Here is a 13,520-nt window from a genome sequence, read left to right on the forward strand (position 1 = left end):
GGGATCACAGGCAAAGAGTCAGAGGCGTTTTCTAAAACAGGCAGGTAACGGGTGCTGGTTGCAGACGATCTGACAAATGTGGACTGAAAAGCAAGGCTTTAAATACAGGGCATGATGAGTGGTGAATGCAGTGCAGCTGGTAGGTAAACGAGGGTGAGGCAGAGCAGAGCAGGAACAGGTGGAGGTCATCAGACTTCAATCAGCGTGTGTTACCAGGCAGAGAGAGAGCTCATGACAGAACCCCCCCCCCTAAGGGACGGCCCCAGAAGTCCCCAAGAGTGACACCATGTCGGGAGGGCGGAGGGGAGCCAGTGGAGGGCTAGAATTCCTCCGAGCGGTCCGAGTGAACCTCCTCATCTTGGAGGGAGCTGGAGGGTCGTGGACAGAAGACGGGACAGGTACCGAGACAGGGTCAGGCACAGGACAGGAAGCCGGGCGGGCAGGACGGTTAGGGACCCCTCTGGGGCGGCCCCTACGGATTGCAGGTTGATCAGGATGCAGACGGTGGAAGTCGGCGATGAGTGTCCGGTCCACAATCCGACTTGCTGGCACCCAGGTTCTCTCCTCAGGTCCATAGCCCTCCCAGTCGACGAGATACTGGAGGCCCCTACCTCGCCGTCTGGACAGAAGCAGGCGTCGAACGGTGTACACCAGCCCACCGTCAACGAGGCGAGGAGGAGGAGGAGGAGGCGACACGGGGACCAGCGGGCTTTCATGCGTCGGCTTGACTTTCGAAACATGGAAAGTAGGGTGCACTCTCATGGAGGTTGGCAACTGGAGCCGGACTGCGGTTGGGCTGATGACCCTCTGGATAGGGAACGGGCCGAGGAATCGAGGTGCCAGTTTACGCGACTCCAACCGCAGTGGGAGATCCTTGGCTGACAGCCACACCTTCTGGCCAACACGGTAGGCGGGTGCCGGCGATCTTCGGCGGTTAGCCCCAGTGGCATAGCTGACAGCTGACTTGAGTAGCGTGGCACGAGCTTGTGACCAGGTACGACGGTAACGGCGGGCATAGGCGAGGGCAGACGGGCAGGACACATCTCCTTCCTGGCTGGGGAACAGGGGGGGCTGGTAGCCATACACACACTGGAAAGGTGACATACCAGTGGCAGAGCAGGTGAGGGAGTTGTGAGCATACTCTATCCACATCAGTTGTTGTGCCCAAGCCTGGGGTTTGCGAGAAACCATGCACCGCAGCGCCTTCTCCAGCTCCTGGTTTGCCCGCTCGGATTGACCATTGGACTGGGGGTGGAACCCAGAGGTGAGACTCACTGTGGCCCCTAGAAGACGGCAGAACTCCTTCCAGAATGTAGAGGTGAATTCCGGACCTCGGTCAGAGACAACATCCCTGGGCAGCCCGTGTAGACGGAAGACATGATCAAGAACAGCCTGGGCAGTCTCTCTGGCAGATGGCAGTTTAGGGAGGGGAATGAAGTGTGCCATCTTGCTGAACCGGTCAACCACAGTGAGAATGACCGTCATCCCACCTGATGGTGGGAGGCCAGTTACAAAGTCCAAGGAGACGTGGGACCAGGGTCGTGTGGGCACAGGCAAGGGCTGGAGTAAACCAGCAGGGGGCCGAGTGGAGGACTTGTTCTGATTGCAGGTGGGGCAGGCACGGACGAATTCTCGGACATCCCTTCTCAAAGAAGACCACCAGAAGCGCTGGGCAAGGAGATGGCAGGTGCGGGCGGAGCCCGGGTGGCAGGCAAGGCGGGAGTTGTGTCCCCACTGTATGACCCGGGACCTCAAATTCTCTGGGATGAAGAGACGACCGTCTGGGCATGCACTAGGACTGGGATGGTCACGGAGGGCCTCTTGAATTTCCTCCTCGATATCCCAGGTCAGGGCAGCTACAACGCAGGGATCGGGCAGAATTGATGCAGGTTCCTGGGAAGGGGCGTCATCCTTATGAAACTGACGGGAGAGAGCGTCCGGCTTGGTGTTCCGAGAACCTGGGCGGTATGACAGGGTGAAGTTGAATCTGGTGAAAAACAAGGCCCAGCGGGACTGTCTGGGGTTAAGACGTTTGGCATTGCGGATGTATTCGAGGTTTTTGTGATCGGTCCAGACCAGGAACGGAACGGTGGACCCCTCCAGCCAGTGACGCCACTCCTCCAGGGCAAGCTTGACAGCCAACAGCTCACGGTTTCCAACATCATAATTGCGCTCTGCAGTTGAAAGCCGGCGAGAGAAAAATGCACAGGGGTGCAACTTGTTGTCCTCCTCTGCCCGTTGAGAGAGTATGGCCCCGACTCCCACGTCTGAGGCATCCACCTCGACAACGAACTGCCGGTCTGAATCCGGCATCTGGAGGATGGGGGCAGTGGTGAACCGGGCCTTGAGGGTATGAAAAGCTGTGTTGGCCTCTGGGGTCCAGAAAAATGGGTGTTTGATGCTGGTCAGAGCTGTGAGGGGAGCGGCGACGGAGCTGTAGTTCCGGATGAATTTCCGGTAGAAATTGGCAAAACCGAGGAATTGCTGCAACTTCTTCCTATTCCCCGGAACTGGCCAGGAGGTAACTGCCGAGACCTTTGCAGGGTCCATCTGGATATTGCCTTCAGCGACGATGTATCCCAGGAATGACACAGTCTGAGCATGGAACTTGCATTTCTCCGCTTTGACGTAAAGAGAATTCTCCAGGAGCCGTCGAAGAACCAGCTGGACATGACAGGTGTGTTCGGACAGAGTTCTGGAGAAAATTAAGATGTCGTCCAGGTACACGAAGACGAATTTATTCAGCATGTCCCGCAGCACATCATTCACCAGCGCCTGGAATACCGCTGGGGCGTTGGTGAGGCCAAATGGCATTACCAGGTACTCATAATGGCCGGTGTGGGTGTTGAATGCAGTCTTCCACTCGTCACCCTCCCTTACTCGGACTAGGTGGTAAGCATTTCTAAGGTCCAGTTTGGTGAAAATAGTGGATCCCTGGAGCAACTCAAAAGCAGAGGTGAGTAAAGGCAGAGGGTACCTGTTCTTCACTGTGACATCATTCAGACCTCGATAATCAATGCAGGGGCGAAGAGACCCATCTTTCTTTCCCACAAAGAAGAACCCGGCACCAGCAGGAGAGGAAGACGGGCGGATGAGTCCAGCTGCCAGGGAGTCCCTGATGTAATCCTCCATAGTTTTTCTTTCAGGAGGGGATAGTGAGTAGAGGTGACCTTTGGGTGGAGCAGTCCCAGGGAGGAGATTAATGGCACAGTCGTACGGACGGTGTGGGGGCAGAGATGTGGCTTTGGTCTTGTTGAACACCTCTCGGAGGCCATGGTAACATTCAGGGACATTAGAAATGTCGGGGGCAGTGCTGGGGGGTACTGAGCCGGGGGGCAGCGAGGCAGCACGCAAACAGGTCAGGTGGCAGGCATTTCCCCACTCTTTCACAGTTCCGGAGGCCCAATCGAGGTGAGGATTGTGGAGACGGAGCCAAGGGTAGCCCAGGATTAGGGGTTGGCCTGGAGAGCTGAGCAGGTGGAAGCGGATGGTCTCTCGGTGGTTTCCTGACACCATCATTGAGATGGGGGCTGTGATGCTGGTAACTGTGCCAATTACGTGACCGTCCAGGGCCCGGGCTGGAACAGGAGTGGACAAGCGATGGCTTTCCAAGCCCAGCTGACGAGCAAGTCCTGTATCAATAATATTTGCTTCTGCGCCAGAGTCCACCAGGGCTGCCAGGGTGTGGGTGGAATCAGACAGGTGAAGACAGACTTGGATGAGGGGTTTACGGCTGATGGAGGGCTGAATGTTCATTGAGCTCATCCGGATTCCTCCTACATCTGGTGAGCTCCGGCTTTTGCTGGACAGGTGGCGACTCGATGACCATCACCACCACAGTACAGGCACAAGTTGGAGGTGATGCGTCGCTGGCGCTCTGCAGGGGTTAGGAAGGCGCGGCCGATCTCCATCGGTTCAGACTGATCCGGCTGGCTAGATGGTGTGGCAGGTGCGGACAGAAGGGCAGTTGGGACACTCCGTGTGCTGGTGGATGGACTCTGGCGCCCTCTCTCACGGCGGCGGGCCTGGATCCTGCGGTCGATGCGGACAGCCAGAGCAATGGCTTCATCAAGAGTGGGGGGTTGATCATGGGAAACCAGCTCGTCCTTTATGTAGTCCGCCAGGCTGTGGAGGAAGGCATCCACCAATGCTTCCATGTTCCAGGAGCTCCGACTTGCCACAGTTCGAAAGTCAATGGAGTAATCCGCAACAGTCCTTCTGCCTTGGCGAATACTCATCAGGGTCCGAGATGCCTCAGCTGTTGTGGATTCCAAATCGAATACCTTGAGCATCTCCTCTGCGAATAGTTTGAAGGTTGCACATGCTGGGGTCTGGCGCTCGAACTCCGCCGTTCCCCAGAGTCGAGCTCGGCCCGTCAGGTGAGTGATCACGTAACCGACCCTCGCCCCTTCAGTGGCAAAAGTCCTGGTTTGCAGGGTAAACTGGACACGGCAGCTCGTCAGGAACGCCCGTACCTGGGTTGGGTCGCCGCTGAACCGCTCTGGATTGCCGATCCTGGGTTCTGGGGCTCCAGCAGCCACGGCAGCAGTGGACTGGGCAGGAGACTCGGGTGCTGGGCCGGTGAGCAGGCTGGCTGGGGCTGGGCCGGTGGGAGCAGGCAGAGGAGAAAGGTTGGTGAGAAGTTGAATGATCATTGCAAGTTGTTGCTGTTGCTGCTGGAACTGCTGACGCTGTTGGTAGCCGGCTTGAAGTAGGGAGGCAATGTCAGTAGTGTTGCGGTTTACCTCTCTCTCTGTCTCTTCCAGGCGTTGCATGGCGGTGGGTGGTTCTGGTTCGTTGGTTTCCATGCTGGTTCGACCGTGCGCTGGGTCCATGTTTGGTCAGATCGTACTGTCAGACACCAAACAGGACGAGGACCACAAAAGCGTCACGTTCAAACGTTTATTTAAGGGTTGGGGGTTAAGGGGGTTTCAGGGGTTCCGGGGGGGGTACAGGAGTTCCAAGAGTCTGCGTGTGTGTGTTCCCCCAGTAGCCGAACAGCGATGGCAGGAGCTGGATGATCCGGGAAGTCCTGGGAGAAACACACACACAACAGCAATTGAAACGAAGCAGCAGTACAGTCAAGGACTAGGCGTATTCGTAGAAGAGGGACGGAAGGCAGGTCAAGATTACCGTGGCTGGAGAACACAGAAGTAGTTGAGCGGGTCCGGGATCACAGGCAAAGAGTCAGAGGCGTTTTCTAAAACAGGCAGGTAACGGGTGCTGGTTGCAGACGATCTGACAAATGTGGACTGAAAAGCAAGGCTTTAAATACAGGGCATGATGAGTGGTGAATGCAGTGCAGCTGGTAGGTAAACGAGGGTGAGGCAGAGCAGAGCAGGAACAGGTGGAGGTCATCAGACTTCAATCAGCGTGTGTTACCAGGCAGAGAGAGAGCTCATGACAAGATTTTTAATTTACAGGTTTTCACATCGAAGCTGTGAGTGTAAATTGTAGCATACAAGTGCAAATATTTACTGTACAAGTTCTCAAATTCACATCTACGTGCTCTCGAGTTTTGCTACTATTCTAACTTCATAGTTTGAGGGGAAGCGATTCCCAGCTGAATTGTAGTTATGAGAGAGATAATCACAAGCTTATAATGGTTGGTCATGTGAAGAAATGTTATCTCTTAGTTGGTTAATGTGGATGCTTGTCTTAGCTCTTGTCGTGGATCAAAATGCTTTGCCTATGAACATTTTTCCTGGTGTGATGTATACATATAAACAGCCGAGAAACAATTAAGAAAGACCATTCAAAATGTTCATGTCATCAGTTTCTAGATGTATTGTGGCCATTTCAGTCCAGTTTCAGAGAGACAAAAAGTCAGAACCATTAAACATAAATATCATTAAGATTGACAGGCCATAAAAGAACCATTTGAGTGACTGGTTGACAAACCTTTGACAGGAGGGTCATAAATCAATCAACATTTTGACACATAGTGTATGATTGTACTACTAGCACAGCACGACCAGACACTTAAAAACTGTCATAAAAATCGAGGTTATTACATACAAAACAATTGTCAAACTCTTCCTAAATACATGTACAAATATAACTGTTGTGTTGCTTTAAAGTGAATATGAACTTGTCTTTGCAGTATTTGAGGTCTGAAAAAGTTTTTTTTATTTATACCTGTTTCTCTAGTTTTATGCAAATAAAGGCATGTAGAAACAATATTTTTATTTGAAATTTGAGAGAAATATTGTTTGTAGTTCACTGAATGAAACAAAAATTCTAATTTTACCTACATCTTATATTTAATATAATTTAATTGGTGCACTATGTTATGAGATGCTTAGAAAAACACAATATACTAAGAGCGTCAATGCAAATGGTTAATCAGAAGAAAGGATAGAATAACTGAAGGAGGAAACACAGGAGGAGAGGGGGAGGGATTTAGACGTCTAAGGAAGGCCAGTATGAAAGCAACTCATTTTGAGATGCTGAGATTGTTCATCCATCAGGAAAAGGCTAAGCACGATCACTGAAAATCTTTTATTTTTTTACGATTTGGATTGGCAAATTTGTCACCGGCGTCAATTTGTCTTACATAAACACATTGATACATACCTGGGGTGTGCTGGAAAGATGTGGAACTTCATAATAGATTTCTTTGTGTACGAGACGACCAAGTCTGTGGTGGTAAAGAGCTGGACCATCGGCATCATAAACCGCGTCGCTCAACTCCTCATCATCACATATTTCGTTGGGTAAGTGTTTGGAGGGAGCATTTGTAGAACTTTGTGTATGGCGGTGTCACTGTGTATTTGCTATTCGGAGTGTTTGTGAACATTGTGAAACAAAAATGATATGTGTACGTTTGGTTAATTGTTCTTAGACAATTAAATGGCTCTAGTTTTGTGTAATTATTTTATAGAAATAAGTAATGAGAAATGCTTGGAAACCTCCCTATTCATTTCTTGCTGAAGATATTTAGCTCTTTCTCTCTCTCTGTCTCTTCACACAACCTCCACTCCCTTCAGCTGGGTGTTTCTATATGAGAAGGCATATCAAGTGAGAGATACAGCCATCGAGTCATCGGTGATGACTAAAGTGAAAGGTTTTGGAGAATATAATAACCGGATCATGGACACGGCCGATTATGTGACACCTACTCAGGTAAATCACAACCAACTATGGCATAATCTGTTTATCATAACACAAAAGTGTGCATTAGTTTGCACAGACTTATGAGGGCAATTTTCCTTATTCAATATTATAATGATTGTGTTGTAATCTTTCAGCGGGATCTTTGTTGTAATCTTTTAATTTAATTTAATATAATGAATATACAATAAATAAATGCTTCACCAAAGTGTGACAAGTGTGACTTTAACTTTCTTAAAGTCCCAGTGAAATTTAAAATTATAATGCCTATTTTTCCATGAAATATTGCAGCGTTTCATGTCAATAGTTTATCAATGTAGGTAATTCTCTTTTTAAAATTTGCGTTCCCCTTAAAATCTTAAATCTATAAATCTGAAAACCTCTTGTACTGACCAGAGATGTTGAAAAACAGAGTTACGACACTCACATAGACGAGTTAGAAGAATCGAAAGTGGAAGTAACTCGTGTCATGCGAAAAACACGACGGTGCGGCCAGGACAAGATCACAGTGTAGACTTAAAACTGGTCTAAATGGGAATTTTGTCAGCGCATAGGAGCATATCAGTTTATTGACGTCCTTAAGTTAACATATTTTTAATAAAAGGAAAAATCAATATCATGATGGCCAAATTTTGAGGACATTTTCTAAACCTCATTGTTTTTGTGAGGGCTCGAATTAATAATATTATTTTGTATTATTTATTATTTTGTTACAAATGTTCTGTTGGTTATATATTTTGTGCAGTGTTAAAAACTGAAACAGGAAGTAGAAATAATATAGTTTTTCAGTAGCTTCAGGTAGCTCATTGGAAATGTAGTAAATAACGTTATGTTATAAATGAAACAGTGGATTGTCCATGAAAGTTTCATTTCAAATACGATAAAACAGCACTTCCATATACCACTAACAATGCTGTGTGCCGCGGTGTACAAATGTTTACAATATCCGCAAAATCTAAATGTGTACAATATCTGCAAAATGTAACTATTTTCTCAGTTTCCCCTTTCTCTCTGATTTAAGTCTCCCCAACCGGAAACTACCTTGGGTTCTACCTTGGACTAACGCGTGCATATAACCCATTGTAGCTTTTAACGTCTGTATGTGCGCGTATTTACGTGTATCCACGTGTTTCCAACAGGGGGCGTCAGTGTTCTGCATCATCACGAAGCTCATCACAACAGAGAGACAAATACAGGGCCACTGTCCCGAGGTGATACAGTATCACTTTTCATTCAATATGTCTTGTTATTAACCAACATCTGTGTTTCATAGATGACTGTGTGTGTATCTCTCCTCAGAGTGAGATGAAATTAAAATGTGATCAAGATAATACTTGTATGAAGCAGAAGGCAAAACCTTCTTCCAATGGTAAGATTTATCTTCCATTTCCATTTAGTCATTTAGCAAACGCTTTTATCCAAAGCGACGTACAAAGAATTCAGGAAGCAATAAGCGATATGTCAAAAAAGAGAAATAGTACAATAGGTTCTAATACAAAGTTACTAGTTTCAACAAAATCTAGACCACTACCTGTTGAGAGAAAGAGAGAGGGTTAGTGTAAATGTTTTTGTTTTTCATTTGTCTGTCAAGTATTCACAGAAGAAGTGTGTTTTAAGTAGTTTTTTGAAGGTTGTGAGAGATGTGGTTGACGGGACCGAGTTAAGAAGAATGTTCCACCAGGAAAGAGTTGTGAAGGAGAATGAGCTGGATCGCGATTTACTGCCCTTATGAGAAGGCATTACAAGGTGCCGCTAGTTTGCTGAACGCAGGGTTCTTGGTGGGGTGTAGGAGTGTAGTAGGGTGTGAAAGTAGTGCAGATCCAGTGATATTCCTGTAGGCAAGCATCAGTGACTTGAATTTGATACAGGCTTCAACCGGTAGCCATTGGAGAGAGATGGAAAGGGGTGTCACATGAGCCCCTTTGGGCTGTTGGAAAACGAGGCACGCTGCTGCGTTTTGAACCAGCTGAAGTGGTTTGATAGCCTTTGCAGGAAGACCAGCAAGGAGAGCATTGCAGTAGTACAGCTTTGGGGTTACCAGGGCCTGGACAATGAGTTGTGCCGCAAGCTCACTGAGATAGGGTCTAATCTTTCGAATGTTGAGTAAGGCATATCAGCAAGATCGCGTTGTCTTTGCAATGTGATCATTGAAGGACAGCTGTTCATCAAATATGACTCCAAGGTTCCTGGCTGATTCGGAGGAAGTGATTGTGGAATTGCCAAGTTGGATGGTGAGAAATAAAAGTAGTTCTGTCTTGGCTGGGGTTCAGCTGGAGGTGATGCTCTTTCATCCAAGCTGAGATGTCATATAGGCAGGCTGTTATGCGAGCTCCTACAGTGGTATCCTCTGGGTGAAACGACATGTAGATCTGGTTGTCGTCAGCATACCAGTGATATGAGAAGCAGATGAGAGGAGAGAGACAGGTCTTTAACTGTCGGTAGTAGCGGGGTCCAATGTGGGTTTCCTAAGTGACCTGGGCCTGTTTGAATGTGGATGGAAAAGTGCCGGTGAGCAGGGAGATGGTGATGATGTATGCAGGTGTGAGTGTGTTGGATATGACCTGAAGGAGATGGGAGGGGATTGGGTCAAGGGGACAGGTGGTGGGGTGGCGAGAGAGAAGTCTGGTGACTTCGGTGTCAGTCAGTGGGGCGAAAGAGAAGAGTTCGATGTTTGAGGTGAGGGTAGTGTGTACCGAGGTCTGAGGTGCTGAGAATTGTTTGCTGATGGATGATGTTTTCTCAGTGAAAAATACAGCGAAGTCCTCAGCAGTCAAAGATGTAGTGGGCGGGGGCAAAGAAGAGAGTTGAAGGTCTTGAAAAGCTGCCGAGTGTTAGGTGCATTGCTCACCTTGGTGGTAAAAAAATATAAGAAGGTTTGTCCAGGTGGATGTTGAAATCCCCCAAAATTTCTAAAGGGCCGCCATCCTCCGGAAATGATGAGAGCAACACATCTAACTCTTCAATGAAGTTGTGCAGAGGACCTGGGGGCGGTAAACTATGACAATACTGAGCTGAGTGGGAGAAACTGATTTTGACCCCACAACGTGTTGTGGCTGTTTTGCCAGTGTTACTGTTTGAGCTGTATATCTGCTATTCACGTTAGGTGACTTGAATCATCACAGCAAATGTATACAAGGTTTCAGGACAGCTAAGATATGTTTAAAATGAATTTCATTGGTTGTGTTTCAGTAGCTGGTGACTAGTGGAGCATTGCGTTAGCAACACAAAGGTCCTGGGTTCGATTATCAGGGAACATATACTAATAATATGTACTTAAATGCACTATACTAATACATATACTAAACAAAGCACTAAACATATACTTAAATATGTACTTTACACTGTGGCCTTTTATACCTAGTAAGATGTTGATTTTATATACTCCAGTATAATATTTATTTGGGATTGCTTTTTGCGCCGAAATTCTCTGTTTTATTAAAAATGTTTTATTGTTGTATTATATGTGTAACTGTGCAAATTGTGCGAGTTTCTAGATTTTTTTTAATATAATGTCTTAATTTCTGTACAGCACTTTGGTCAGCTTTGGCTGTGTAAAGCGCTCAATCAAATAAAGTTGGATTAGATTGGACTGTAAGTCATATTGGATAAAAGCGTCTGCCAAATGCATGAATGTTAATGTAACATCAGTGTTTATGTATCACTCTGCAAGGGTTGCTGACTGGACGATGTGTTAACTTTAATTCTTCAATAAAAACCTGTGAGATCAAAGGATGGTGTCCTGCAGAGATAGATGATGTTCAACCGTGAGTCCACTTCTGATGATTGAAAGAAATATGTAGATGTGTTTAAAGATGAATAGAAAAGTGATTCAACGTTTTTTCTACTCAGGGACCCCATGATGGAGGTGGAGAACTTCACCATTTTTATCAAGAACAGCATTCGTTTCCCTCGTTTCAACTTCACAAAGTAATGGCACACAAACGCAGACATAAAACCCTCATCACTAGTCATATGGAGAACCATAAAGTAATTATATGATTAATATTAAAAGCCTATACAATATTATGTGTCATGATTCTGCTATCATGTCATGTTTATTCTTGGTCTTGCAGCGGAGTCATGGCATAGCCTTAGGTTTTGTGTGAGAAAGCCATGTGCTTTCTCGTGTCTCGTCAGTGTTTCCCGCCTTTTGTCTCGTTAGCCTTCCCATTAGTGTTTAATTACCTTCACCTGCCCCTTAGTAATTATCCTTTGTTTGTTCCCCTATTTAATGCCCTCTTGTCTATTGTCTTGTGCTCGTTCGTTGTACTTGTATGCCTGTACTTGTTACCCCGTCTTAGAAGCCTTGTTGAGAGATATGTTGAGTATAGTTAGTCTTCGTGAGTGTTAGTTCGAGTCTGTGTTTTATAGTTAAGTCCTCCTTCAGTTCTTGTGTGTTCTTTTACCCCATTGTGGGCTTTTGTTTTCTGTTTTATATATTAAAGTCCTTGTTAACCCCTTCATCTCCGTTTTTGCTGCCTGCACTTGGGTTCACCTTTTGCTACCCAGTTCATAACAATTATGTAGAAACATTTATGGTTGCTACATTTGGAAGTGACCCACAATATATTTCAGAAAATGCAGTTGTTATGGTAACATTAGTTTTTTTTTAAGTTATAGTTCTTTCTCTTCTTCCAACAGGGGAAACTTTTTGCCCTCCATCAATAGTACCTACATAAAGCAGTGTCACTTTGACTTTCAGAGGAACATGTATTGTCCCATATTTAAAGTTGGAGATGTAATCCGGTTTGCTCAACAAAACTTCACCACTCTTGCTAAAAAAGTGAGATCTCTCGCTTTCTTTATTTTTAGCATGCACTTCACTCAAAAGCCCATTCGATTTAATTATCTCTCTCACTCTTTTTTCCGCAGGGGGGAGTAATAGGAATAAAAATATCATGGCTGTGTGATTTAGATAAGGCAGACGATGAATGCAAACCTACCTATTCATTCACTCGCCTGGACGCCATGTCAGAGAAGACCAGTGTCTCACCTGGATACAACTTCAGGTTCTTGAATCCATTCTTTTCACATTTCAACCGTTTCTATATATTCACATTAACTGATTGCTTACAGTTGAAATTGGCTGGATACCTTTGAAACTATATTGAAACTGCTAGTTGGTCAACATCTTTGTCTCTAGGTATGCAAAGTATTTTAAGACGGAGAACGGGACAGAGTATCGCACATTGCTGAAAGCCTATGCTATCAGATTCGATGTGCTGGTTAATGGAGATGTAAGTAAACATGTATTGTACATACCGTTTATATATGAGTATTTTTGTGTATTTTTGTGAGCTAGATATATCTTAAATAAATGCATTTAATGTCTCATTTCGCACATTTCTGCTTCTTCTTTGCAGGCAGGAAAATTTGATATGATCCCAACTCTTATTAACATGGTTGCTGCCTTCACTTCTGTGGGTGTGGTATGTGTCTCCATAGATTCTGACTCGCATGTTTAATTTACTATGCTATTTTTTTCAACTACATCTTAGTATGGTAAAAATCCTGATTATATCTATGTATACAAAACGTATTAAGTATATGCTGACGTTAAAGGTCTGAAATGTGAACTTGTGAGAAAGCTGCCAGACTGCTGCACATCTTCAGGAACAATCGATTGCTATACATTTTATTTACTTCCATAAGGCAGATACTTTACAGAAGTCAGGCGACGTTTTAGAGAGCTGCATTCGATTTTTGGCATACAATGGCTAGCTGGTCTTCATAGTTTTTTGTAGCTGTTTTAATAAAACATTATAATAACTACATTAACATTTTAAACAGTCAATCATTATTATGATAAAAAGGGAAATTACTTGAAAACATGTTTACTGATGAACAAAGAATTGTATTTGTAAATTATTCATGTGTATTACACTAATTATTAACACTATATAGGCCTTCATTGAATAGCTGCAGAATTTAAAAAGAAAACATTTGATTGAGCAGAAAGACAATCTTTTTACAATAAATTCCTTATTGTTTTCAGGGCACAGTGCTTTGTGACATCATTCTGCTGCACTTCCTAAAAGGAGCCGATCAGTACAAGGCCAAAAAATTTGAAGAGGTTTGTTTGTAAACCCATCACCAACAACACAATGTCACTGTTATTATTATTCAAACAATCATTCTTGCTCTTTTTCTAGGTATCAGATTCAACTATTCAGGAAAGTAATTCATTATACAGGAGCAGAGATCACAGCCAGCTGTCAATCAAACCGGACGAGAAGTTCTCAACTGATTCCGGAGCATATTCCATGGGACAATATAGTTAACCTGTCTCCTTATTCACAAAATACATCTACAGAACAATCTATTCCAACTAGTTTGATTTATAAAAACAAAAGAATATAAATTATAAATAAATCCACTTCTAAAGGGAACTGTTTTTTTTCTTATTT

The 13,520-nt window shown here is 45.3% G+C and overlaps 1 protein-coding gene across 1 annotated transcript; it reads left to right on the plus strand.

Annotated features, from left to right (window-relative positions):
• The first annotated feature begins 6,588 nt into the window (after window positions 1-6,588).
• Window positions 6,589-13,441, plus strand: p2rx3b (purinergic receptor P2X, ligand-gated ion channel, 3b). The gene is made up of 12 exons (XM_079462241.1): window positions 6,589-6,716; window positions 6,990-7,125; window positions 8,253-8,324; window positions 8,413-8,482; window positions 10,784-10,877; window positions 10,963-11,040; window positions 11,755-11,896; window positions 11,986-12,122; window positions 12,257-12,350; window positions 12,477-12,542; window positions 13,109-13,186; window positions 13,266-13,441. Exons 1-12 carry the CDS (start codon window positions 6,595-6,597, stop codon window positions 13,392-13,394), a joined length of 1,218 nt encoding a protein of 405 aa, XP_079318367.1. The 5' UTR covers window positions 6,589-6,594; the 3' UTR covers window positions 13,395-13,441.
• The last annotated feature ends 79 nt before the right edge of the window (window positions 13,442-13,520 follow it).

The sequence above is a fragment of the Barbatula barbatula genome, assembly GCF_947034865.1.
Source record: "Barbatula barbatula genome assembly, chromosome: 8".
In the NCBI taxonomy this organism is placed as follows: domain Eukaryota; kingdom Metazoa; phylum Chordata; class Actinopteri; order Cypriniformes; family Nemacheilidae; genus Barbatula; species Barbatula barbatula.